Source organism: Tachyglossus aculeatus, chromosome 11 (genome assembly GCF_015852505.1).
Source record: "Tachyglossus aculeatus isolate mTacAcu1 chromosome 11, mTacAcu1.pri, whole genome shotgun sequence".
Classification (NCBI taxonomy): domain Eukaryota; kingdom Metazoa; phylum Chordata; class Mammalia; order Monotremata; family Tachyglossidae; genus Tachyglossus; species Tachyglossus aculeatus.
The window spans coordinates 20,082,140-20,109,246 of NC_052076.1; the positions used below are offsets into that span (position 1 = coordinate 20,082,140).

Here is a 27,107-nt window from a genome sequence, read left to right on the forward strand (position 1 = left end):
AGGTTCCCAGGCCAGATCAGGGGATGGAGGGGTAGAGTGACTTCTTCCTGAGACCCCCTGGGAGCATCTGCTTCATTCAGTTTCATTTTTCAGATGAAAGACTCTCTGGTGAACCTTCAGAGCAGCATCAGATCTCGGGACTATGTTTCAGAAAGCGAGGAGAAGAGGCATCGCTTCCATTGACCAGGCAGGGGCCAGGGCAGGCCCCAGGGGCCTCTGTGCAATACTTGTACATAGACAGTATAAATATATATAAATATATATATATATATACAGAATATAAATATATATTATATACAGATTTTAAAAGAGATAAAGCCTATGTACCTGGTCATGGAGCAAGGCTGTCCACTCTGCTGCCCGATGGAGAAGTATTCTGCCCTGGTCCGAGAGCATCTGGAATCGAAGCTCCAATGACTGCAATGGGGGTCCACCCACTCCTCTCCCTAAGCCCACCCCCTTTGCTGGTGGGCCAAAACCATCCCAGATCAAGAGCAGTTGAGAACAAAACACCCTGCCCCTTCTTGGTTTTCCTTGGACTCTGGCACGTGCGATGCTGCTGAACATCGAGCCCGGAGTTCACGCTCACACTGGCCTCCTAATTGAAGGGGTTGCCAGGCTTGAAGAGGTCAGGCTCTGAGGGCGACCTGGTGCCATCACAAGAATGGGCTGGGCTACACCTCTACCAGAGAGAGGACTTTCAAACTGCTAAACTTGGCTGGGGGGAGGGGGAAGACAGTGCATTGTTGCTGAGGACCCTTGGAGGGCCTGCTTTCCTACTTCTCCTGCTGCCCTCAATTCCTGCTGGTCAGGGTCCCCTTTCCCATTTCTTATTTGTCCATGGCCCCCAGCCTCGGGATCTCTGCTTCTCTTCTCTGCTTCTCTCAGACTTTTCCCTCAGGCTGGGGTTCTGTGCATAGATGTTATCCCCATCCTGGGCCCCTCCTAGAACTCTCTGGTCCTTTGCCAGCCCCATCCTCTCTCTCCACGATCCTGGTGGGATTTCTGTTAGCCAGCGTGCCCATCTAGCCAAGCAATACCATCCCGGCATGAGCTAAGGGAGTTAAAATTCATTTTCAAGCCACTGATCTTATTTCCCTGTAGTGTAGACCCCAGCTTCTGGTCTTGCTCTTCCCAGGCTGGCCCAAAGAGGCCATGCAGACTGGGCCCAGAGGGGCAGGGTCTCCAGGGGATTCAGTGTGCTTCTCTCAGACTCTAGGAAGCCTAGGCCAGGGAGAAGATCCATAGCAGAATATGGCCCATGTCAGGGGGAGAGACTGCACGTTTTTCTGTCGGGTCTAGCACACTCTGTCAAAGTGGAGCTTAGTGGAACTTATCCAAATGGTAAGCCTGTGTGTGTGCAAACAGCCCTACCTGCCTGGGGAGATCTGGGGTCTGGATGAAGGGTGGAGGGACTGTAGAAAGAACAGGGACAACTGCCCGGGGCCAGCCCAGCTTCCCCTTCCTGCCAATGGAGGGATGCAGGGGATTGATTGGGTTATGTGGTGCCTTGGGCTCTTAGGACCTTCGAACGGCTCCTCTCCCCCCTGCACCACACCAGAGGCCAAAAGTTCTCTGGCCTGCTCCCCCTGGGCTCTGCTGGCAAGTCCAGAAGGATGGAGGGAGGGGAGGAGTTGCCAGACCTTCATTCTCAGGGAATACAGGATAGCTGAACACCCCTGCAAGTTGACTGGAGGGGCAGGTGTAATTTATCTAATTTATTCTCTTTTTTTCCTAATTTATTTATTTAATTTTAATCTGTCGTGGAAGAGAAGAGGCCCTGGCCTCAGAGGGAGGTGCTGAGCTGGACTAGGGCTAGGAACAAGGGAGATGAGGTGGAAATTGACGTAGAGACCTAGGAGAATGGAATATGTGCTAAAGGGAGTTGGGAGAGGGAGGGGCTGGGGATGGCTGAGGACCAGTCTGAATCATGGGTCCAGTGTCATGGTGGACCAGCTGCCTAGGGTTGGGAAGCCAGGCCCTGCACCCACCTCACTGGCCATGCCTCCAGGCACCATGACAGGCTGTGGTGGTGATGCTTTACTCTGGACATGAGGCTCCACGCTGGTTGAAAAGCAGGAGGCAGCGATTGGTCTCCTCTTTCCCTTCCCCCCCAAAATCCAGCAGAAAGACTGGGGTGGGGAGATCTGAGTCCTCTGGGTCCACCTGTTCAGATGGGAGGAGTGTCCCAAGTTATCTGATGCTCCCTTCTCCCAGAATTGCACACTGGCCAGAGAATAAAACCAAGAAAATTGACAGTCTAGCTCACTGGTGGGGGCCTATGCCTGTAGCTGGCTTGCAAGGCAGGGTTAAAACAGTGGCCTTCTTTTTACCCAAGAACCTCTTTAAAGCAGCCTTTGCATTGAGTCACTCTCTCTGGGCCAGCAAAGTGTTTGCTGAATGAGCACAAAGAATGCTGGTTTTGGGCAGCCCCGCCCGGCATACCTCTTGGCAGGTGGGTTGGCTGGTGAGATGTTGCTGGTGGACCAGGACCCCTTTGTAGGATTGCTTTAAAGACTCAGGCTATGAAAGAGATCCAGCAAGGTCCCAAAGGCTTCCTGCCTCCTCAGTGCCTGGGACTCTGTTGAAAGGTGCTTCTTTGCCAGGACTTTTTGTGAGTTTGGAGTCAGGGTGGTAGCTTTGGCTCCAGCAGTCAACCTCCTCTAGAAACAGCCCATCCGGCTGCAGCCCCTACTGTGCCCCAGCTGTCCATCTATTCCTCTGACCCCCAACTTGCTGCTGGTTTCCCTAAACGGGAAACCTGGCCCTGGATCTGGGTGAACTGTGAAATATGTGCTGTGAGATGGGTGGGGTGGGGTGGGGTAGGGCAGCAATTCCCAACATGCCCTGGGACCACAGAGTGGCTCAGGTGCTGGCCTGGGGTTTTGGGGCTGAGCTAAGGCCAAGAGACTGGGGGTGGGGAACCCTGTGGCTACTCAGGCCTGGCATGGGGTGTTTCAGGTAGCTGCTAGGAATCAGGTGAGGGGAATAGGGTGGGGATCTTAGACCAAGCTGCTGTTTGGGTGTGTCCTTCCGTGCCATACTGTGCCCCTTTTTGAGAAGTGCATGTTAACCCAAACCACTCCAGTCCTCGGACTCCTCTACCTTACCCAGCCTGCACTCTCCTCTCTCATCCCTGCCTCCTCCGCAGGAAATGCGTGAGGGAGAGTCAGCTATGGGGATTCCCCTCAGCTTTTCCTCCAGTCTCCGCCCTCCTGTCTGCTAGTCAACTCCTGCAGTCTCCCTCCTATCGGGTCTCAACTATGAAACAATCATCCCCTCCTCCCTCCCAGTAGGCTGGCCCCACCCCCTGCACCCAAGGGTTTCCTTCCAGGAAGATGTATTCTTGGCCCAGGGCGCTGTTTTCTTGAAGATCAGGTTTTAACAGCTTTCTTTCGATGCAAGTAACCATTTGCACACTTCCACTTCGTGAACTCCTTCCCCTGTCCCTCCCTGCTCATCCTGTTACCTCAATGACTCCTGGAAAAACACATCTGGGATGTGAGTGCTCAACTCTGGGTCTCTGGGCTGGGTGGGAGTACTTGAGGTCTTGGGCCCAGTCTTCTTGGGACCAGTGTCATGGCTGCTAACTTGAAGCGACTCACCCTGATGAAGGCCTCCTTCCCATCATGTGAAAGCTCCCATCTCATTCCCCGCAACCCCTTCACTAGTCTCCAGTACAGTGTGGCTCTCTAGGCCCTCACCCATCCCCATCCCCCACTCAGGGGGAATGAAGAGGCAGCAAATGGAAGATCAGGGAGATGCCCAGCTGAACAACTCACCCTGCAGTGGGATGCTGGCTGCAGAAACCAGGGGCAAAATTTTCCAGGGAATTTGCACATCTTCAAGCCCCCCCGCCCCAGCCCCTCAGAACTGCCAGGAGCTATCCGGGATCTGCATGGATCATGCTCCCCAACCCCAGGTACTCTGTCGTACTCTTCCTTGGCTCTGCAGTAGGAAGGGGGAGAGGCCAAGGGCCACAGTGGACCCTGCCGAGGTGGTTTTGAACCCTGGTGCCAGGCTGCACATGGGAGGGAACAAGGCCAATTGGGGTGATGGTGTTTGACTACTTGAGTTTGGCTCAATACCTGTATTAGCCTGGTGCTGTGCGCTAGGTGGGATAAACGTGAAACTTACCACTAGAACTTAGGAACTCTAAAGGCTCCCAAGCCACATCTTAATGTAAAGTAGCTAGGGCCATGGAAGTCTCTTCTGAATTAAAAGAAAAAAATGATTGAAATGGCATGTGGGTTTGTTGCCAGTTTCTTTTATTTCATCGCCCCAGAGAATTCTGGTCTACTTAGTGCGACTCCATCACATCACAGAAACCCAAGGCTGTGTGATGTGCCAGCCTGACAGACCAACTGGACATCCAGCCTACTACTAATCAGGCTCCAGGAGGGGCACCAGGCCACTGGGAGGGACTGTGTGATGGTAGCCTGAACTGCCACCCCTTCTCCAAAAATCCTGCTCCTCTTGGGAAGAAGGTTGGGGGAGCGGGACAAGGTCAGGCAAATTCCTTTCACCAGGAACCTCACCCTTTCCATACTCCTGGTGTCCTTGTCTCGGATAAGACAACTTCTCTGAGCTTCCTCAACTGCAGAATTGGAATTCAGTACCTGTTCTCCCTCCTCCTTAGGCTGTGGGACCTGATGATCTTATATCTACTCCAGGGTTTACTACAGTGCTTAGCACATATTGCTTAACAAGCACCACGATTTTTCTTCTTTTTAATTATGCCTGCATGCTGTCCCAGGAATTGGGGTCTAGGTGCTGCTTTGCTCTCCTGCTGGGGCTTTACAGCCACTGGAATGGAACCCCTGGGGTTTACTGAAGTGCCACGAGCTCATTCCAGCACATCAGCTCAAGTCAGCACTAAATTGATAACTATCCTGATTGACAGCACTGGAAAATCCAGCACTCTGGGACGGATGTTCCTGTAAACCATCTTGTGGCTGGAGTGCCACAACTTTTCATTCTGAATGCAGGGGCATGCAGGTTGGTCTTTGAGAGAAGTGGGCAGGCTTAGAAGAACCGATGAGTCATAAAGACCAGATTTGAATGTTTTTTTCCAGCCCCTTTGGGCCTAGGCAGGGATCTGGAATGATGCCATCTCAGAGCCCAGAAGCATTGTTCTCTGTTGTCCCAATGCAGCTGGGCATCTCTGCTTACAACATATTACCAGGGCAGGAGAACACTAGGTGTCAAACCAGTAGAAATGTTACTTGGGTCCCTCCCTGACAGCACTTAAGTACATATCCATAATGCATTATAATGTCTGTCTCTCCTCTAGACTGTAAGCTCTTTGTGGGCAGGGAACTTGTCTACCAACTCCAGATTGTAGTTTCCCAAGCACTTGGTATGGTGCTCTGCACACAGTAAGTACTCAATAAATACCATTGATTGTTTGATTGATTGATCCTACAAAGAACTAACACCCCTCTCCAGGTGACTCCCTGATGCCCAGGAGAGAACCAATTCACCACCCAAGAGCTGGACCTTTGACACATGCTTCCAATCCTCATGCCTTGAATCAATGTCTATCAATCACTTCCTGTAATCAATCAAGGGCTGATTGGGTTATTAATAGGGACATCTTTATTGGATTGAACAGGAAGCCCACCCTCTTCCCCCCAGAAAACACAGTACAGTGAGAGCTGGTCAGGCTACAGTGAAGAAGCTGCAGTACTTGGTCAGACAATAGTGGCAGTGATGAGCCAAGAAACAGTGCAATTTTATAGGAGACGAATTGAGCCAGTGATCGTTTGGCCGCAACCTTCAATGACGTCTGCAGTGTGTCCGCAACTCGACCCCGCATGGGGCATACCCGCCTGTCATACTCTTCAGTCTATATACCAGGCAAGGTTGTCAAGGAGACAGAAGCCTTTGGGGGACATCTAGCCTGTGGGTTTCAGCCTGGCTGGAGATGGTGGCTACTTGCCCAGGACCTCACTTAAGCTGCAGGGACCCCTGTCATTTGGGTCCTGGATGTAATTAGTAAAGCAAGACTGTTTGGGTGTCTGTGTTTGCTGCCCTGGTGCTGCTCGCTGATGAAGATATTTCCAAAAGAAAGTGAAGAACTGTTCGTTCACCTTTCCCTCTGCCCTGGCTAGAGGGAGACTGAGGTGGGAGATGAGGCACACCCCGAGCCCTGTTTGCAATCATGCAACCCGGGAATTTCATCCAACCACATTTCTGGTTTTAAGAGGCACATATCTACTCCCCTTCTCGCACTGGTATCCTAACCTTGGCAGAGCTCAGGGAGGAGCCTGGCCTGGTTCCCTCAGCTGGCCACGTATGGCTGCTTGAATTCCTCTTGGACACCAATCCTCAGCTCCATGGAATCCTGACCACCACTTGTACTCCCTGGGCATCCTGGAAAAATGCCATTTGCCATTGCTTCCCAGCTTAGGAGGGTCCCCTAGGCTGGGAGGGCAGCCCCCAGAGAAGAGTCAGAAAAGATGGTGGGGTAACAGAGACCAACATCTCCTGTTCCAAACAGGCAAAGACACCCAGGTGATCTAAGAGGCCAGAGCTTCTCTGATAGCTGGGATAAAGGCACGTCGCTCCATGAAGTAGGTTCTCGCATGGCAGGAAGTAGAGCAGAAACTCGGGGTGATGGGAGTTGAGCTCATGGTTGTAGAGGAAAGCCCTCTCCTCCACCATGCCTAGCCCTCACCCTGACGTAGAATCTGAGTGTTTGTGAAGCTCTGAGAATCCACCTGGGCCTGGGATTGGGATCTGTCCAGGAGAACAATTCCTAAGTTCTTTGAACAGCAGCTTCCCCAGGCAGAATTTCCAGGGCAGGAAAGGCTGGCCTTGTGTCCCAAGAGAAGGAGGGAAAGGAATCTTCCCCATACTGAGGTGGGACAAGCAATAGGGTGACCTCAGGAAACCAGTGGCAACTAGATACCCTTTCTGGTTGGGTAAGGGGAGGCATATCTTTGAAACTTTCAGGTAGGCAACGTGGGGCTCTGCTAGAACTACAGTTAAGAGCACGGGCCTGAGAGTCAGGAGAATTGGGTTCTAATTCCAGCTCTGCCACTTGAATGCGGTGTGATCTTAGGCAAGTCACTTAACTTCTTTGTACCTCGGTTCCCTCGTCTGTAAAATGGGAATTAAATGCTTGTTTCCTTCCCCTGTGAGCCCCATATAGGACTGTATCTAATCTGATGGCATCACATCTACCCAGTGCTTAGTACAGTGCTTGGCATATAGTAAGCATTTAAGTTCGGCAGTTATTATTTTTAGAAAAGAAGAAGCTTAAGCCTTTGAGACAGATTCCCTTTGAGCTGGGGTCAGAAAAGGATAGGAAAACTGTTGAGATGAGTGAAGGAGAGCTGGCTGAAGGATGAGACAACTCCAAAGGCAGATGGTAAAAAAGGAAAAGGGGCAGAGAGAGAGAGAGACACTGAGCACTTCGAGGGGACATAAGAAGAGGCCAGAATGGGAGAAGGGGTGTTGAAGTGGGTTTGGGGAGGTAGATGAACTGGTTCTGAGGGAACAGGGAAGTCAAGAGGTGGTTATGGGAATGGAGAGTTCAAGACAACTCCCCTACTGCTTCCTGCCACCCCTTTACACTTTCTTGCTCTCAGCTGCTCCCAAAGGTTTTAGTTATTACTGCTCATTTTCTATTTTGTGTGTTAAATATTGGTGGATAAGGGCCCAGGATAGGTGTGTGTGTGTGAAAGATTTCTAAGAATATCCATGGTTCAAGAGGCTCAGTTTTCTCCCGACCCCCTAAGGAGCAGAAGATATGGAGAGGAATCACTTAACTTCTTTGTACCTCAGTTCCCTCTTCTCTAAAATGGGAATTAAATGCTTGTTTCGCTCCCCTGTGAGCCCTATATGGGACTGTATCTAATCTGATGGCATTGCATCTAGAAGATATGGACAGAACAGGAATAATAATAATAATAATAATAGTATTTGTTAAGCACTTACTATGTACCAAGCACTGTTCTGAGCACTGGGGTAGATACAGGGTACTCAGGTTGTCTCACGTGGGGCTCACACTTCTAATCCCCACTTTATAGATGAGGTAACTGAGGCACAGAGAAGTTAAGTGACTTGCCCAAGGTCACACAGCAGACAAGTGGTGGAGGTGGGATTAGAACCCTCATCCTCTCACTCCCAAGCCCAGACTCTTTTCACTAAGCCACACTGCTTCTCAGAGGAAGGAAGAAAAAGACAGGATGGTTGAGGGACCAGGATTGGGAGAGGAAGAGAGAGAGAGGCTTTAGCCCAGAGCAGGCCTAGTAGAAGCAGAGTGTGGAAAATGGCCCAGAAAACAGCAACATCCAGCTAAGAGGTAGAGGAGTACCCAAGGAAGGGTACTCTGTACAATTCCAGTAATCTAGGACTCCCTCAAATCTTCTCATTCTATATCTCTGAACCCCAAGCTTTGGTCTTCACTGCAGCCACCTGGCAGTAGGTGGTCAGGGTAGAGTTTCTTTTTTTAAAAAAAAAAACCAAAGGTCAGCTGACCCCGTGGGTACCTTGAGACAGTTCCCTAACTGGAGAGAGCATTGGAGGAGTCACATGGAGACTTAGAGAAGCAGCGTCGCTCAGTGGAAAGAGCACAGGCTTGGGAGTCAGAGGTCATGGGTTCTACTCCCAGCTCTGCCACATGCTTACTGTGTGACCTTGGGCAAGTCACTTAACTTCTCTGAGCCTCAGTTACCACATCTCTAAAATGGGGATTAAGACTGTGAGCCCCAAGTGGGACAACCTGATCACCTTATATCTCCCCCCAGTGCTTACAACAGTGCTTTGCACATAGTAAGCGCTTAGCAAATGCCATCAGTATTATTATGATTGTTATTATTATTACCCAAGACTTTGTCTGGCTCTGTGACTTTCTAGCTGAGGGACCTTGGGTAAGTCCGTCAACATATCTGCCTCTTTTTCCTCTTTCCAAAGTTATCCTGTTTTCAGAGGGTTTAGGACACCCTAATGGAGGCAGAACTATAAATAAAGTGTCCTGAAGGAGCTGTAGGAAGTTAATTCATGTACCCCCTCCTTTATGAGAGTCACATATTTCCCAGGCTCTAAAGGGCTCTAACGAAGAATTATCTGGTGGACTAATGCTTTCTGGGGGATGTGGAACTTGTCAATAGGAGGCTAGAAGGAGCTTAGCCAATCAACAAGTCAGGCAGAGTTTTCAAATACAAGTGAAAAAGGATGCTGACTTTCCCCGCAGCTGTTGCTATTGTTTGGTCCTTCCTCTTACACTGGGGCTGCGGATTCCCAGTGTGCATTAGGACTAAGAACCAGACCAAGCAATTGTAGCTCATGTGGAGAGGACAAATGTATGGGTAGCTTTCCTTGACTTCTCTGCTGTCTCTCTGTAATCAGTCTGAATTCCTGTGCCTAACACCAGGATCTGATGCTTAGCTGTGCCCCCGCCACCCCGTGCCACACTGCACCCCTCATCTTAATGTACTTGTCGGCAGATCTGTTTGGAGCCATCCAGCAATCAACTATTTATGGCTGTGTGTAGGTGTGAAAGGAGCTGGAGCCAGCAGTTTGGCTTTGAAGAGTGAACAGCCTAGGGGGGTCTTTTCCACTCCACCTCGTGGCGCCCATGGAGGATCGATGGGAGAAAACATGAACTTTTTTTTTTCCTCCGCTTCCCGCACTATCTCCTCTCCACTAGGTGGGATTAGAATTTTATGGCATGTGGCCTTGGGACCCTCTCTCCATTCTCCCTTCCCCTTGGCCCTTATCCCAGTGTGATTTTGTAGGAATAGACAAAGATGAAACACACTGGTAGAAGAGTAGGAATATTAAGGAATTAAGGAATATAAAAGAATATTAAGTCATTTTTCCTGCCCCGCTCCTCTCTCCCTACCCCCCAGGTGGGAATGCGGTGACATCCACAATCGTAGTCCCTATGCTGATTTTTGCTTTCCCCGGAGGGGGAAGAAAACACCGACCAGACAGGGCCCCTCCCCAGCCTGTTTTGGGGCACCAGTAGATGGTGGTTCTGGGGTGATCCCTGCTAACTGAGGCCAGTGGTGATCCAGAGATTGGACATCAAGCAGCATGGCTCAATGGAAAGAGTGTGGGCTTGGGAGTCCACCACTTATCAGCTGTGTGACTTTGGGCAAGTCACTAAACTTCTCTGTGCCTCAGTTACCTCATCTGGAATATGGGGATGAAGACTTTGAGCCCCACATGGGACAACCTGATTACCTTGTATCTCCCCCAGCGCTTAGAACAGTGTTTGGCACATAGTAAGTGCTTAACAAATACCAAAATTATTATTATTATTATTAAGGAGTCCTATTGATTCTTTTAGATTTCAGAGTATGAAGGATTTGGAAATGTGCTGGTTCAAGCACATCAATTCTCTACTGGGGCAATGGACCTCATCCATGAAAACAGCAAGAATCCCCTTAGTGCAGGGCTTCTTGCCTAGCAATGGTTATTCACTGGGATGGAACCTCAAAGCAAGTCAGGTCAACAGCCAGACTGGCCCCTCCCGCAAGAAGAAACACCCATTGATGCCTACAGGTTAAGAGGGGTGTAGGGGCTGAGAAGATAATTTGACAATGTACGTTTCACAGGGCACTCTCTCTCCTGCTTAGCCTCTTGGAGTTCTCAGTTGTCTCTGTCTGATTGGTGGTGCTCTTTTAAAAATGCTTTCAAAGGGGTGTTCTCCAAAAGAAATCCAGACTTTAAAGCATTTGTCCCTAAGTCGCCACTGGAAAGTCAAATCCAAGATTTTTCCTTTAAAATGCAAGTGTTGACCCCATTGTGGGCACTAGATGGCGATTTCACCGCATGCGCTCTAATACTTTGAACTCAGAAAGCTAGTTCTGGATGCCACAGTTGCTCAAACCTCTAGAATTGGTTTGTGGGCTCAGGCTTCTTAACCTAGAAACCATCGTTTCTTGACTGTTCTCTCTTGGTTTCCCAAAACTCCAGCAGAAACTGAGATCTCTTCAGTCCAATGGGATTCCCAGACCTAGAAGAGCCTAAGTTCAACCTGACCATCTCCCTGTCTCCAGAGATGGCTGCACCAATTCTGCAAGGGCCCTAGGAAGCTAGTTAACTTTTTCAACTCTCCAGTTTTTCCACCTGCTGCAATTTATTTCCATTTGGTTTTGTTCTGGTGCTGGCACTTTAATCAAAACAGACAGTTAAACATTCCTCCCTCTAACCTCAGGCTCCACTTTTCTGAACATGTTGGTGTATGGGAGAGACAGAAGGGGAACCTAGTTACATAAGGGAAAGTGTCTCAGCCGAGAAACCAGGGCTTGCTTTTCACAAGAAATTGTCCCTGGAACTGTTAGCCTTGGTGGAATAGTAGGGTGAGTTGTGGAGTATTCCAGGGGAAGCTAAGATTCCTCCATAATACTGACCTGGAACTGGTTCCTGGGGAACTATTTGACAGTGGTGAGGAATGAATTTTTTTTTTTGAAAAAACCCACAAGTTTCTCCTCCCTCTGATCTTTTCCTACCCTGGTGTTTGTTCTCCTGGCATCTGAGCTCCACATATGGTGTTTTTCTCCTCTCTCATTAACTGCATCCTGGGATTTGTCATTTTCTTAAAGCCAAAAAAATCCCTAGCAAGAACAACTTGGGTAACCACGTGGGAGTCTGAGTTATCATTCCCCCTGTGCCCCAAACTCCTGCGTGATCCTGGACAAGTCACAGCCCCTTCCTGTGCCTCTTTCCCCTCAGCGGAAAAATCAGGGAGAAGAGTACAATCACCTACTGAGAGGTAAGAAGATAAGGACTGCAGGAAATAAGTAACATGGCTAAGTGGAAAGAGCCCGGGCTTGAGAGTCAGAGGTCATGGGTTCTAATTCCGGCTCCACCACTTGTCAGCTGTGTGACTTTGGGCAAGTCACTTAACTTCTCTGTGCCTCAGTTACCTCATCTGTAAAATGGGGATTAAGACTATGAGCCCCATGTGGGACAAACTAATTACCTTGTATCCCCCCAGCGCTTAGAACAGTACTTTGCACATAGTAAGCACTTAACAAATGCCATCATTATTATTATTATTATAAGGAAAAGGATTCCGTTCTCATTAGGTTTGAAAACCAGAGACAGATGATTAATGGATATGGTCAACTTGACCAATTTGGGGATCTGGGGGTCTTACCCTGATGCCCCTTAAATAGATTCCCAACCACCCAATCCCTACCCCGAAACACAGACCTCAGCCCAATTCATTCATTCTTGGCCAGTTAATCCAAGGTGAGGCAGGAGCAGAGGCCATGGACAACAAGCGTCCCAGCCAGGAAGACCTGCTTCTGTGGAGCTCACGCTGGTTCAGGGGATGTGGCTCCAACTGCCTCCGATGGTCCTGCTCAAGGCTAATTTCCAGCACTTCCGGCTACAACTTCCCAGGGGTTCTGCATCCCTAGGGGGCTGACTTAGCAAGTGAGGACCTACCCTGCTAGGAAAGCCCATGGAAAATAAACCAAAGCTTAGTCTAGCCCAAGGAGAAGAGCCTTCTTCCAAGAAGATGTCAGATGCCGACGGTGTCCAGCTCTGCTTGGAGCAGTCCCTCCAGGTGTTGAGGGGGGAAGCTGGGGTAGGAAGGGGGTGATATGTTACCAGCACCTGCAGAGCCGTGATGGGAGATGGGGCTTAGTGGGGAGGAAGGGGGAGGGACTGGTCTTGGCAGCACTGAGATGCAGATGGAGGAGAGCTGAGTGCAGAGCCTGGTACCCAGGGTAGGGCATCTCATGGCAAAACACACCTAGGGGAGCACCGACCTGGGAGGCAGTAGTGGTCAGAAAACTGTGTGTCAAATCCCTGGAGGAGAAGTTTCATTTCCCTGCCCGGACTCCCTTCTTCAGTTGTAGTGTTGTCCAGAGGTGGCTGGCCTGCCCATGCCCTGGGCCCAGAGGAGTTCATCATGCCTACCAATGAGAGAGGAGGCTCAAGTGGTCATCCCTCCCCAGGCTCCTGCCCAAGTTCTATCTAGCCAAGACCCAGTGTTGGGGGGACTCTCTACAGCACCTGGTCCCCACCTCCCTCCTTGCCATCCCAGGAATCCCTTCCCTTTGGGGGAATCCTGACTCCCTGACAGAGAGCCTGAGCTAATGTCTCTTTCTCTTTCTCTCTCTCTCACACACAGACACACAAACACTGGAATGTGCTTTACTGACTCACTGTCCCCAGAGCTGGGCTGACACAGCCGGACTGCAACTGGCCCCGCTCCCTTAGAGCTTCTTTCCTTGCCCAACACCCACTAGCCTTGCTTGAAATGGGAAGTCAGGACTTAGAGGTGGGGGGAGGCATTGCAGATAGCCAGGCTCAAGGTAGGACCTAGCACAGCCAACAGTGGCCAGCACCTCCCACTACACCCAGAGCTGGGGGGAAGGGATCCTGAGCACCCCCTGAGTGGGGATGGGGATAATGGGTGTCAGAACTTATAGGTCTTGAGCATCCCCGCCCCCCTGCCCTTCTCTGAGTTCCCCCTCATGCCTCACCCTGCCACCTACTCCTCCACTGGCACCACGCAGTTCTCCTTGTTCTCTGATGGGATGGCAAGGTAGTCAGACCTGGGGGCAGAGGAGAAAAGGAAATCATGAGCCACAGTTCAGAGAGGGGGCAGGAGAGGCCAAGCTGGAGGAACAGAGGCTCCGGAGCAGGGACATGTGCCAACCTGGTCTGCCCCTGCAACATTCCCATCCTCCCCACCCTTCCCCCAACCCCTCCCCCTGCCCCAGGAGGTGGGCAGTGTTACAAAACTTGGTGGACTGCAAGGATGAAAAAGAGGCCTCAATACTGTCCAAGGCAAGGTGGCTGCATTTACAGAAGGGGCCAGGTTATGGGGAATGAGTCCTTGGCCATGTGGATTTCTTGCTGTTGGGCTCTGTGGGGGGCACTGTTCAACTGTACCTTCAATTATGTATTAAGATTCCTCACTTTGTGAACATCTTCTACATATCCCCCATTAAACTGTGAGCTCCCTGAGAACCGGGAAAATGTCCGCTGTTTCTGTTATACTTTTCCAAACAGTACATTGCATTGCACTCAGTGGGTGCTCAATAAATACCACTTCTACCACAGAAACTCACTGACTTTCTTCTCCATGTGAACCGGTGGCATCCCAAAAGGCAGGCTGTCCCCTGTCAGGATCCAGGGATTTGCAGGAGCCCCAGCCCCCAAAACACGAGGGTCGTTCACTCTAAATGATCAACACTAACTGGCCAGTAACACCTACGGTGTCAGCGTCTCCCGAATCCACCCCATGTTACTCACCCTTCCCACTTAGGATCCTCCAGTCTCCTGCTCTGTTTTCCCCATTGCTCCTGAGTGGTCAGGTTGGAAGCTGTCTTAGCCCCGTCTGCCCACTGGGCCAAGTGCCCAGGGCCTAGGTTACCGGGAGTAGGGGACTCCTGGGACTCACGCGGTCTCCTGAGCAGCTTCCTCTGCCTTGGACACCTTCCTGTAGCAGTAGACCATCTCGATGAGCAGCCACAAAGTTAGGAAGACCAGCAGGATGTACATCATGATCTCTGAGACCACAGATGTGAAGTCTTCTCCGGCTGTAGGGTCAAGGGGTGGGAGTTAGATTCGCCCCATCATAAGGAATCTGGAGCCACCAACTTCAGGAGAACTTCTGGGTTAAACAAGCAATGGAAAAAAAGCACTGGACAGGTTCCCAGAAAATCAGGCAGTGGGCCTAATGAAAATCAAGCAGTGGGAGCCTAACAGTACCATTCTCCCCTTGCCCCCAATCCCCACCTGGACTACCACAACCTTCAGCCCACAATTTAGTGTAATAGAAGACTCTGGAAGCTGGGGGACCTAAGCTTGAGTCTGAGTTCTGATAGTGTGACCGTGGGTAAGTTACTTAGCCTCTCAGTATCTCAATTTCCTCAGTGGCTAAGTGGGGATACGTGCCTTCTGTCTACCTCAGAGAGCTGTTGTGAGGGCAAAAATGAGATAAGTTTAATGTGAAAAGCATTTTGGCAATAAAAACACTATATTTGATATACTAGATTGTAAGACCCTTTAGGGCAGAGATCATGTCTACTTACTCTATGGTACTCTCTCAAGTGCTCTTTATACAGTAAGGACTCAATAGAATCATTGACTGACTGATTGATTGCTGGATTGAGGTATTCAGGTATTCTGTAGGCTGCCTCAACCTCTCCATAGCATCTACTGGTGGGTTTCTGAGGCTGGGAGAAAGGGAGGGGAGAGAGAAGCAGGGGGGATGGAGGTGGAACATGGTCTGGGGGGGAGGGACCAGGAAGAGGGAGCAGAGAACTATTTCTGTCTCGCTTCTATAGGGGATACTGCAGTTCCCTCCCCATCTCCCTAAGAAAGACTGCCACCAGTGATTAAACCAGGACATTGACTCTAAATAGGTGCGGGGCCTGGAAACCAGCCATCTCCAAGCTTTAGTTAGGATGCTAATTCTGCTTCTGCTATAGGTTGACTCTTATTCCTCTGGCAGGGATCTGGTTACAAACGTGCTCAGTTCCAGTGACCTCTGTCAAGGAGAAAACCCTATGCTGTGAACCGGACAGCCACATTCCAAGCCCACTGCATTTCTTCTAGCCCTTGGGCTGGCTCCCCACCCCTTGCTGTCTCCCTTTCGGAGTGATGGAAGTGGGGGAAGAGCTGGGAAAAAGCAAGAGGCTCAAGGAAGTGGGGGTTACTTAACCTGGAGAGGACAAGGCTGAGGGGCAGACAGTTTCTGGTACATAGGGAGTATCCTCTGGGGCAGAACAAGAGGGATTGGGCTCAAACTGCCATAGGAAGGGTGAGGGCTAACCCCTATAGAGACCTTTCCAACCACATGGAGATTTCAAAGGGAGAGATGGTCTGTGTAGGATCATGTCTGGATGTCAGTGATGGTCTAGAATCCCTATCAAGGACCTGATGTTCCAAGGAGGGAGAAACTTCAGCCAAGCTGCCTGAAGCCCTGGGCCCAAGGTCAAAAGGGTGGTCCGCTCATTATAAGAAGGCAGCTCCCCCACCTCTGAGGGCTCTGATGCCTGCCTTTTGGAGAGAGAAAGGATGTTCTAATGTGTTTCTAACAACCCGGGTATTTTTCTGAAGTTTCTCCTCAACATACACCCATGTGCCCCCACAAAAACGCTAAGAACCAGTCCCAAAAAGGCCTGCCCCATAGGATGGAGATTGGGGATGCACTGTAGGGGTCCTGACCCCCACTCTGGGCCCCGAAACTGCTCACCCTTACCCTCCTCCGTGACCCGGAGGTGGATGAGCCGGGTGGTTTTCACAAAAGGGCGATGCTCCTCAAATTCGAACTCCCGGGAGACATTGCAGGTGTAGACCCCAGAGTCATTGAGTGTGACATTGAGCACAGTGATAGAGACATCCTGCAGGTCTTTGCTCCCATTCCACTGGAGCCGGCTCTGGAAGGGGCTTTCTACCTCCTGGTGGCCATTTCGGTACTCATAAATCTGAAGTGATGGAGAAAACCCAAGGGCCAGAGAGAGAGGGAGATGGGGACACAGAGAGAGAAAAGCACAAAGAGAGCACCATGGAGAAAAACACACAATCAGAGACCGACAAAGAAAAAGACAGGTGGAGAGAGACAGGTGGGTTCTACTGAGTTTTTCAAAAAGTTGAGTTTTTCAGAAGAAAACTCTGTTTAGACTGAGGGCCTTCCTGGGGCAAGCCTAACACTCTTTGTCTAACTCCTGACCTTGTGTTGGGCTGGAGAGATGCAAAGGCTTAACAATGAAGTTGGTGATTCCAAAGACCATCCTCTGAACCAAGCTCTGGAACCCCAACTCCCTGAGCCCACTCCAGGACCTCAGTAACTCCCTGAGCCTACTTCCAGTACCTTAACAACTCCCTTGGCCCACCTCTAGAACCTCAAGCCTGCCTCTGAAACCCCAATAATTCCTTAAGCCCACTTCCAGAATTCTGACAACTCCCTCAGCCACCCACCTCCAGGACCTTGACAACTCCCCGAGCCCATCTCCAGAGCCCCAAGTCTGTTTCCAGAACCCTGACAACACCTTGAGCCTATTTCCAGAACACAAACTTACCTCTGGAACGCTGGCATCTTCCTGAGCCCACCTCCAGAATTCTGACAACTCTCTGAGCCCACTTCTGGACCCCTGACATCTCCCTGCCTCCTTATTGACAGGTAGTGGTTCAAGCATTTCTAGTCCTCTTTTCCCATATTCCCATTTTGCTGTTGCCCTAAGGACCCAAAGTCCAGGCAAGCTGGATGAATGAATGAATCAATGAAAGGTAGGGAAGGAAAAGGGTTGGGTCACCAGCACCCCTAGAAGCAGCTTTCATTTGTGCAGTCTCAGTCACCTGAGGAACTTACACAAGGAAGCAGAACCCACTGCCCTCTCTTTATGAGCCCAACCTGGTATTCAGAGAAGCAGCGTGGCTCAGTGGAAAGAGCCCGGGCTTTGGAGTCAGAGGTCATGGGTTCAAATCCCAGCTCCGCCAATTGTCAGCTGTGTGACTTTGGGCAAGTCATTTCACTTCTCTGGACCTCAGTTCCCTCATCTGTAAAATGGGGATGAAGAGTGTGAGCCCCATGTGGGACAACCTGATCACCCTGTAACCTCCCCAGTGCTTAGAACAGTGCTTTGCACATAGTAAGCACTTAATAAATGCCATTATTATTAATATTATTATTATTATCAAAGTGAGCTGAGCTGACATGGATCAAGTGTGAATTTACAATTCTGTTATCACTGAAGTTAACAAGGCTGGCATCATAATGACCAAACAGCAGAATCTGAACAGATATGTTTCAGGTTTTTTTTCAAACTACACTTCAGTTCTCCCATATAAACATCAGCCAAATCCCAGGCATCTGAGAATCTCTCCTATTTTTAATATCCTCCAGCCTCTCCTCCCAGCCATGTGATTTGACATTTAAATCTCTTCACTGGAGGAGGCATAGGAACAGAAAGAAATGAAATTCAACTCAGTTCACTTTGCTTGTTTTTCAGCTTTGGAAGGAAAGAAGGTTAAAAATGGGATAATTGCCCCACAGGTTTCTGAGCTGGGTTCTTAGGCTTGTTATCCTGGCTCTCTGAGTAGACTTGAGGCTTTCCAGTCAGAACTGAAAAGACCCCAAATGGTGGCTTTCAGCCTGTAGCTCTTTGGCCTTCATCCCCATTAGATCCATGTCACCCTTACCCCTCAGGCTCAAAATGATGCCCTGACCTTTGATGATTCTTTTTGGATTATTAGTCGGTTTCATTTACCCATGCTTTCCTTTGTTTATTACCCCAGATGTTGGAGCGCTGCCCTTTGTTTTCCTGATAGCTGATTTACTCACACCATATTTGTTCCTTAGAGATGGAAGGCTTCATTTGTCAAATCATCTTTTCTCCAGGTACTTGGGAAATTTATTTTACTGCCCTGGAGGTCAATAGGAGCAATGGTTAGCAGAGTTACATACCAGGAAGTCTTTACCACCATCAGGTCTGTAGAACCACTCAACAACAGTGGTGGCCATCACCTCTTCTCTCTTCATGCAAGAGATACAAAGGAGTTTCATGTGAGTGCCCTGCACAGCTTCCGTCTCAGATGGGACTTCCACGCATACTGGAGAGCCGATGCTCACTGGAGAGAGAAGGATCATGGAGGATGTACATCCGGAATCAGAGAAGTGACCGAAGACCAAAGGCCAGTGGGGTCGGGTTGGAGAAGGACGAAAGTTAAAGCTAGGCCTATATCCACCCCAGGACATTTTTGGCTTGAATTACGGTGCCTGGATATTTTTGGTAAGAAGTTTTTTTTCACCTGAATAATCCAAAAAATATAGCCAATTTAATCCTCATTGTCAGGCTAAAGGGTCTCCCCATGCCTCTCTCCCCCCAACTCCCTTTCCTTTCCATATGGGCTTGCTTGAAAGAGAAGGCATGGCTGGATCTGACAGGACCCAAGGGAATTTTAAAGGTTTTTTTTAGGGGGAAATAAGTCTTATGATCGGGGTCTGCAAGAGGCTGATCTAACTATTGGTGGAGTCTAGCAGAAGAGGGCCACGCAGAAAAGAAGTGTTTCTGGAATCATGCACCACTAGCTCTTTCCCAAGGCTTTCTCTCCTCTTCCTGCAAACTTCCTCCAAGAGATTAGGGCAGTGTTCTGCACACAATAGATACTCAAAAATAATGTGGATTTATTGCTTGATGTAAGCAGATCCACCTGTTAGCCAGAATGTACAGCTATTTCAGTTCCAAAACCAGCCCCCTCTAATCCTGGTGCAGCCCTGGAGAAGTTCACAATGCAAACAACAGTGAGGAGAGGGATTAACCCAGAGTTGCTAAGGCTCCCAGGCAACGGCTGCCAATCAGATGCCCCCTAGGCAATAGAAAGGTCCATAGACAGACACCATTAGATGATAAAACATTCCATCTTCCCCAGCCAAACTCAATGACACTGAATTAATTCTGTAATATTACAGCAAAATACACCACATTTTCACTGCCCTGTGGTTTGAGTGGAAAGGGAACCACATACATTTATGATTTATTTGTGGCTATGAACATATGTGTGCTCTGCACAGACAGGAAAAGGTTGTTGACAAGAGGAAATTAATTTGGGTGCTTGATTCCAGCCTTGCCTGGCACTGAATTTCTCCAGAGGAGAGAAAAAGAAAGGGATTGCTGATCACTGGCAGCCATCTTAGTCCTCAATGGAAATAAAGTCTGTCTACCCCATCGCCAGGTCAGAATTCAGTTGGGATTCTGGAGAGTTAGTTTCTTTTGTTTTTCTCGGCTGTTTAGGGACTTGTAGTCTTTTCTCTAGAGGAACTGTTTAAGATGGTATAGCACAAGTGAACGAGATTGTGTGTCCTAGTCAACTGGTTCACCTGGGATCTAACTGCAGCTCCACACTGAGTCCTGAGGGACTATAAAATGGGGCTGATAGGCCATGCTGCTTCATTCCCACACCAGCGATATTGGAATTGAGGGGGAAGTACCAGACTCTTGGCATGCCTTAGAAGAAAAGGTGCCATTTGGATATTGTTGATGATTAGAGAAGCAGTGTGGCTCAGTGGCAAAGAGTTCGGGCTTGGGAGCCAGAGGTCATGGGTTCTAATCCTGACTCCACCACTTTGTCACACAAAGTCACTTGTATGACTTTGGGCAAGTCACTTAGCTTCTCCGTGCCTCAGTTAAAATGTAAAATGGAAATTAAAATTGTGAGCCCCACGTGGGACAACCTGATCACCTTGTATTCCCCCAGTGCTTAGAACAGTGGCACACAGTAAGTGCTTAACAAATACCGTTATTATTATTATAGCTTTCTAAGAGAGATGCTTTATAAAGTGTCCTCTCTCATGCCTCTCTCTTTGCTTTATTTCCCCTGGAACTCTTGTGATTCCATTATAGCCAATGCCTCTGCAACTTAACACCTACTTGTCCTTATGTCTCTTCTGGCTCCCACTTTAGATAGTCAGTCCCAGAAAGGACCATGTCTTTTTCTTCACCTTCTGTCTCTCTTCTCAGTGCCCTGATAGGGCTCTGCACATAGGAGGCCAATCTATACTGACTGACTTGCAAACGAAGGAGGTGAGACATTTCCAAACTCCAGATGGAGCTAAAATTAGACAATAAACTAAGGAAGGAGAGTCCTCTGCCTGGTGCTCGAGCCAAGTGCAAATAAAATGCAACACAAGCTCCGAGATGAGGCTCCCTCCCTAAGCTTCCACAATTAGGATTTCCTAGAGCCCTGGTGCCCAGCCCTGTGGTTTGGTAATGGTTCTGCAGATTACAAAGCACTGAAATAATACAAATCAAGGAGGAGCAAGGGTGAGTTGACCTGCAACTCCACACATTTATTCCAAATGGGCTTTCATCTGGGCAGTCGTCACAACTCACAGTTTCCTCCATAGGCATGTCCGGGTTCTGAAACCCATTTTCTCTTGCTTTCCACTCCCCCCTAGGGATTCCAGCGGGAAACCTCTCAGCCAGATGACAGCACTGGGAGTGGGACTGCCTGCTCGGTCCCAAGGCTGGTAACCTGGTTTTCCTTCAGCTATGTTCTCCCCCCCCGCCACCCCACTGCCTTCTCCAAACCTCCCCCTGCTCCCCGCTTCCCTCATCAACCTCTGGTCTGTGACAAAGCTCTTCTCTGCCTCTCCTCTGCCCACCTCACATGCCCAGCCATCCTGGGAGTCTGGTGGGGAATGTTAGAGATTTTACAAATAAATACCAAAACAGGAAGACCGTTCATGTCAGCACTTCAGTCAGGGCAGGAGTTGACCCAGATACATGCCATTTCTGAGGACACAGCCCACAGCCCCGTTTCAACAAAGGGAGGGATGTACGTCCACTTATGGCGTTTCTATATCTGGGCACCAGAACCCCAACACTCTAGAGATAAAATCGACTCAACTTCAGGTATTCACAACAATCAGAGTGAGTGATTCCCACATACTACATTTTCTCCAGCCACGCAAAATGCTGCGCTGGTCTGCCCTCTCCTTTCAAAGTAAGTGACTAAGGCAGCGGATGAGTGGGGGTTCTTGCTGGTGTGGAAGGCAGCCACTCTGAGGACAATGGGAAAGCCAACATGAAAACCCAGTGGGATTTCCAAGAGGATTGGCTCTTCATTAGAAAGGGAATGGCCAAGTAATTGCTATCCCTAACGTGATTTCCATAATGGATTCAATTTCCTTGCCTTTTAGGAGAGAGAAAAGAATTGCGCTCAGAACTAACGGGAAATTCGAAAAGGGGGGAAGGGTGGACGACGAGAGCAGACACCTAACTTGCCCACGCTCGGGGCTCAGCCCAGGTGCCCGACAGGAGACCCTTACCACTGCCCGTTTGCAGTCTGATGACGATTACTATTCGCCATGAATGCCCTGGTGGGGGCTGACACTCACCCCAGCAGATGAGCAGCAAGGCAACTCGAGGAAACCTGTCGCTTGCGGCCGTCATCCTCTCTGGTGGCGAGGCTCCGGAGCCGGGCGGGGGCTGGGTGGGGGCAGGGAGGGAGATGAGCAGGGGCTGGGCGAGGGGCTGAGGAGCGGGCAGCTGGGAGGGGGCCGAGGGGCAGCCGAGCGGGGGCTGAGCACGGGCTGGTAGGGGACTGAGCGGGGGTTTAGCGGGGAGCTGGGAGGAGGCCGGCTGGGCGGGAGCTGAGAGGGGGCTGAACAAGGGGCTCAGCAGCAGGGGCTGAGGGAATCTCCTCCCAAGGCTGCTCCTTGCGGGGCCTTGCACAGAGACCCCCTGGGGCCCGAGGGGGCGGGCCCGGCCGCGACCCTGCCCACGCTCCGCCCGGCGGCAGCACCTCGGATAGCGCCCGCCGGTTCCGCCCCTCGGCGGCCGCCTCTGAGCCCCGGGGCCCGGCGCGTCGCCGAGGCCCGGGGGTTGCACTCGGCGCCCCTCTCCAACCCCCGGGACCCCCGGGACCCCCGGGACCCCCGGGACGGACTGCCGGCTCGCTCCGCCTCGCGCAGCGGCCTCCGGGATCTGCCGGGGCCGGACCGGGGAAAGACGGGCGGCGGGGCCGGATCGGCCAGGGAGAGAGGGAAGGTCGACGCCGGCCGGCTGCGCTCCAGCCCTCAGATGGCCGAAGCCCGGCGTCGGTGGACCCCGTCGGGCGGGGGGGGGGGGAGGGGGGAGGGTGCTCCCTGACGCGGACACGCGCAGTCGGCTCTCCTTGCCCTTCGGTCCCACTTTGGCAGAGGGATCCACCCCTCAACGTATGTACCCTTCAACGTATGTACCCTTCCCCGCCCCGTTCCCAACGCGCGCGCGCGCGCGCCCTTGGCACGACCCGCCCCTCCCAGTAAATACCAATGAGCACACCCCCACTTCTCCCTGCCATCCAACCCCGGCCGGGGGCGGCGGTGCGGGAGACACCCCAGCAGCTTCCAGTCGTTTCTCCCCCGCATCCCCCGTCCCGCTTCCCTGTCCTTCCGCCATCCTGCCCTCCACGGCACATACTCGGGCGGACCGAGCCGGATCCGCAACCTCACGCGACTGATCTCACTCCCGCCTTGTTCCAGGAAAGGGGGAGTGACGGAAAGGCGCTTCGGGCACAACATGTCATCTTCTCCCAGCAACAGCACGCGGCTCCCTTCTCCCCCGTCCCTGCAGCCCCCGGCCTTTCGCCTCCACAGACTCTCAACTTTGTGTCTTGTCCTCAACGACTCCTCCCTTGGCTCCCCCTGGCTCCTCCAGTCTCCAGGCTCACGCAGCGTGGAAGGGGGCGGGAAGAGGAGGACGCGGGGGCGAGGGGGAGAGAGGGACCGGCTACGAACCTTGCACTCCAGCTTCTTCCCAGCCCACCAAGATGTTGGGGAACATGGAGGGATCTGCTCGCAAGCCCGCCCCCACCTCTGTCGCGTCTCAGTTTTCACCCGCTAAAAGCGGGCAGGGGCGAAGGCGGTTCCCCCTCAGCTCAGCCACAGTCCGGTGTGCCGGAGCTGTCCCCTCCCGCTTCGGGGCTCCGCGGAGAAACCTGAAACGGGGGAAACCTGAAGCGCGAACTTTCCTTCAGTGTCTGGATCCACCGGCTGAAGGGACAGATGCTGGGCTTCTCCCTGTGCTGCTGCCCCCTTCCCCCCTTCAACGAACAGGAGGCAGAGGGGTCCTGGAGGGCTTGGCTCGGCCTGTATCTTCCCAAACAGCACAGAAGCTTAGTGACCAGGGCCTCAGTAAGTCCTCCCTATGCGCTTCCTCCAGAAGGTCCTATGTACTACCCTGCCGCGACAGAGCGTCGGAGGGATCAATCAACTGCCTTCTTTGGGACGGCCACCGCTGAGGCCTCTGATCTACGTTCCTCCTTGCGGAAGGACGGTCAAGGTTATTACTGAGGTGCCGTGGGCCGAGGGACAATCATAGCTCACCCCATCTGCCAAAATCTGCCTCATCCCATGGTGAGGGCCAAGGAACCCCAGCTTTGTGGTCAAAATTATGACTGGGTGGGAGCAAAAGGTGAGGGCCGGGAGAGGGAAGAAGACTGGCAGGACAGCCTAGTCTAGTAGTAGTAGTAATAATAATAATAATATTTGTTAAGCACCTACTCTGTGCCAAACATGGGGATAGATACAAGATAATCACATCAGACAGTCTCTGTCCTGCATGGGATTCACAGTTTAAGGAGAAGGGAGAACAAGCATTTAATTCCCATTTTACAAACGGGGAAACTGAGGCACAGAGAAATTAAGTGACTTGCCTAAATCACAAAGCAGACAAGTGATGGACCCACAATTAGACTCTAGGTCCATTGATTCCAGGCTTGTGCTCTTCCACTAGGCCATATTGCTTGGGAGTCAGGGGACCTCAGTTCAAATCCCAGCTTTGTCACCTACCTGCTGTGAGACACTTAACTTCTTCGAGCCTCAGTTTTCTCATCTGTAAAATGGGGATTAAAAACATTATTATTATCATTACTAGTATTACTGTATTTGTTAAGTACTTACTGTGTGTGAAGCACTGTTCTAAGTGCTGGTGTAGATACAAGTTAATCAGGTTGGACACAGTCCCTGCCCCATGTGGGGATCACACTGTAAATAGGGGGAGCAACTGGTATTTAATCCCTTAACGTGACTTTCCTAAGGTCATATGGTAAGAATCAGCAGAACCAGTATTAGAACCCAAGACTTCTAACTTCTAAACCCATGCTTTTTTCACTAAGCCATGCTGTTTCCCATCTTTCCTAGCACGATCTCAAGAGGCAGTCTACCTTCTCTCAAAATACATTCCCTTCACCTGCACCTCCAACCCCATCCCTTCACACCTTATCAAAGCACTTGCCCCCTCCTTTCTTCCCTCTCTGACCATCATCTCCAACTGTTCACTTTCCAATGTCTTTTTCCCCATTGCTTTCAAACATGCCAAATCTCTGCTATCCTAAAAAAATCCTCTCATGATCCCACAGCTCTCTCCTACCATTCTTTTCCAAACTCCTTGATGGAGTTGTCTTCACCCTCACTCCTTCACCCTGACCCCTTTACTCCACAGAAACTGTCCTCTCAAAGGTCACCAAAGGTCTCTAGTCACTGCCCATTCTGTATCCTCACCGACTATGAAATCCCTCTCTATCCGACCACAGCCTGCCTTCTGTCTTGAGAATACAGAGTTGGTAGACACACTTCCTGCCCACAACAAGCTTACACTCTGCTACCTGTATCATTTTTCTACAAATATGTTCAGTTCATGTTTTCCCACTCCTCAAAATCCTACAGGTGTTGTCCATCCACTTCTGCATCACACAGAAACTCCTTACTATCAGCTTTATAGCACCCAATAACCTTGCCCCCTCCTCACTGCTCTCCTATTACAACCCAACCTGCACACTTCGCTCCTCTAATGCCAACCTATTCACTGTACCACGATCTCATCTAGCTCACCAATTGAACTCTCGACCACATCCTACCTCTGGCCTGGAACATCTTCCCTCTTCATGTCCTACAGACAATTACTCTCCCCACCTTCAAAACATGATTGAAGTCACATCTCTTCCAAAAGGCCTTCCTGACTTAGCTCTTCCCATTCCTTTCTGCATTGCTCTCCTTTTCACCCCTCCCTCAGCCCCACAGCACACTTAGCTCCTCTAATTTCAACCTCCTCATTGTAGCTCAAATTCATCTATCTTGCTGCTGACCCCTCGCCCATGTCCTGTCTCTGCCCTGGAACTCCCACCCCCTTCACATCTGACAGAAAATCCCTCTTCCCAAGAGGTCTTATTAAAAGCACATCTCCTCCAAGAGGCCATACCTGAGACTTCATTTCCTCATCTCCCATTCCCTTCTGCATCGAACTTGCACTTGGATTTGCACCCTTTATTCGTTCTACTCAGAGCCCCAATCACATTTGTACATATCCATAATTTATTTGTTTATATAAATAAGTTTATATAAATATATGTCTGTCTCCCCCTCTAGACTGTAAGTTTATTGTGGTCTGCGTAAGTGTCTACCAACTCTATTATATTGTACTCTCCCAAGCACTCTGTATAGTACTCTACAGACAGTAAGCACTCAATAAAAAATTATTTTACAGCACTGTGCTAAGCTATTGGGAAAGTACAATATAGCCAACGAAGTTGGTAGAATACACCAAATTAGGATTAGAAACCAGGTCTTCTGCCTTCTGCCAGGCCTGTGTTCTTTCCACTAGGCCAGGGTTAAATCTTTGTTATCTCTAAGGAAGAACTTTTTGACAAAACAGTTTTTTAGACACTGCAACATGTAAGCATTGGGATGATATGGCATCAAATACTCTGGAAATTTGTAATGGCAGGAACACACATCTATTGGAAATCCTTGGGAATAGCCTTGGCTGGAGGCAAGGTGCTGTGGAAGAAATGACCTCTCAGAACTCCTTCCAGCCTCACAGACCATGGTCCGATATCTAGCTGAGTCCAGTTTCAGAAGGGATCTCACAGTGGAGAACTCTCTGCTCACAACAACCTGGGTTAAATGTCACAGTTGACAGGAATCTATGTGGTACCCATTCAATCAACTAATTAAAAAAGCATCATGGTGAGCAAGAGTGAATCCATCTTGTAACACAAAACACAGGTCAGAGACAGAACAGGAGACTGTTTTTTGACCCCGTGAGCAATAATGTCAAAGGCTGAATTTGAGGAGAAACTGGATTGTCTTGCTGAGAAGTTTGAGGAGGACTTGAATTGCTGAGGAATTTGAGGAGAAATGGAATTGTCTTGCAGAGGAGTTTGAGGAGGAATTGAATTGCCCTGCTGTTGACAGGAGAAACACTGCTGGATGTAAAAATAGATCACAGGGTAGGCACAGGGGGGCAGAGTAAGGGGGGGCCACCCCCCCTGGCTTTACCCAGAAATGGGTTTGAGACAGCAGGCAATCGGAGCAGTGAATCAGGACCCTTGCTGCAACCCCACCCCCTTCCCCACCCCTAACCCCAGGACAAGTGCCATAAATGGATAAAAGGGGGAAAGAACTGGTCAAAACCACCTAAGCCAAGAAACCTATGGTGTGGAGGTGGCAAAACCACCTAAGAAATTCACTGAGACACCTACTGTGGCTGCCAGGAACACCTAAGACTGGAGCCAGGATGATGTGCGGCAGACAGACTCCTTGAACTTCGCCGACATGGGACATGAACTTCATGAGCCTGGGGCAAACAGTTGGATGGGTAGCTATGTTCACTCTAGTAGAATGTGCGTGTATGCATTTT

General features: G+C 50.4%; 2 protein-coding genes across 8 annotated transcripts in view; one reads left to right on the forward strand and one right to left on the reverse strand.

The window, feature by feature from the left end:
* The window catches only part of GRAMD1B (GRAM domain containing 1B), a 194,437-nt gene extending 190,192 nt beyond the window's left edge, over nt 1-4,245 (forward strand). For all 7 annotated transcript variants that reach the window (XM_038753327.1, XM_038753328.1, XM_038753329.1 and 4 more), the window contains one exon: nt 94-4,245. In XM_038753327.1, the coding sequence (XP_038609255.1) occupies nt 94-183 (90 nt within the window). In that variant the 3' untranslated portion in view covers nt 184-4,245. The remainder of the gene's footprint in view (nt 1-93) is intronic.
* Nucleotides 4,246-11,953: 7,708 nt separating this feature from the next.
* On the reverse strand, nt 11,954-21,983 carry SCN3B (sodium voltage-gated channel beta subunit 3). The gene is made up of 6 exons (XM_038754166.1): nt 21,824-21,983; nt 18,392-18,555; nt 16,187-16,412; nt 14,381-14,519; nt 13,458-13,529; nt 11,954-12,884 (listed from the first exon to the last, which is right to left on the reverse strand). Exons 1-5 carry the CDS (start codon nt 21,876-21,878, stop codon nt 13,466-13,468), a joined length of 648 nt encoding a protein of 215 aa, XP_038610094.1. The 5' UTR covers nt 21,879-21,983; the 3' UTR covers nt 11,954-12,884; nt 13,458-13,465.
* Between the last annotated feature and the right edge of the window lie 5,124 nt (nt 21,984-27,107).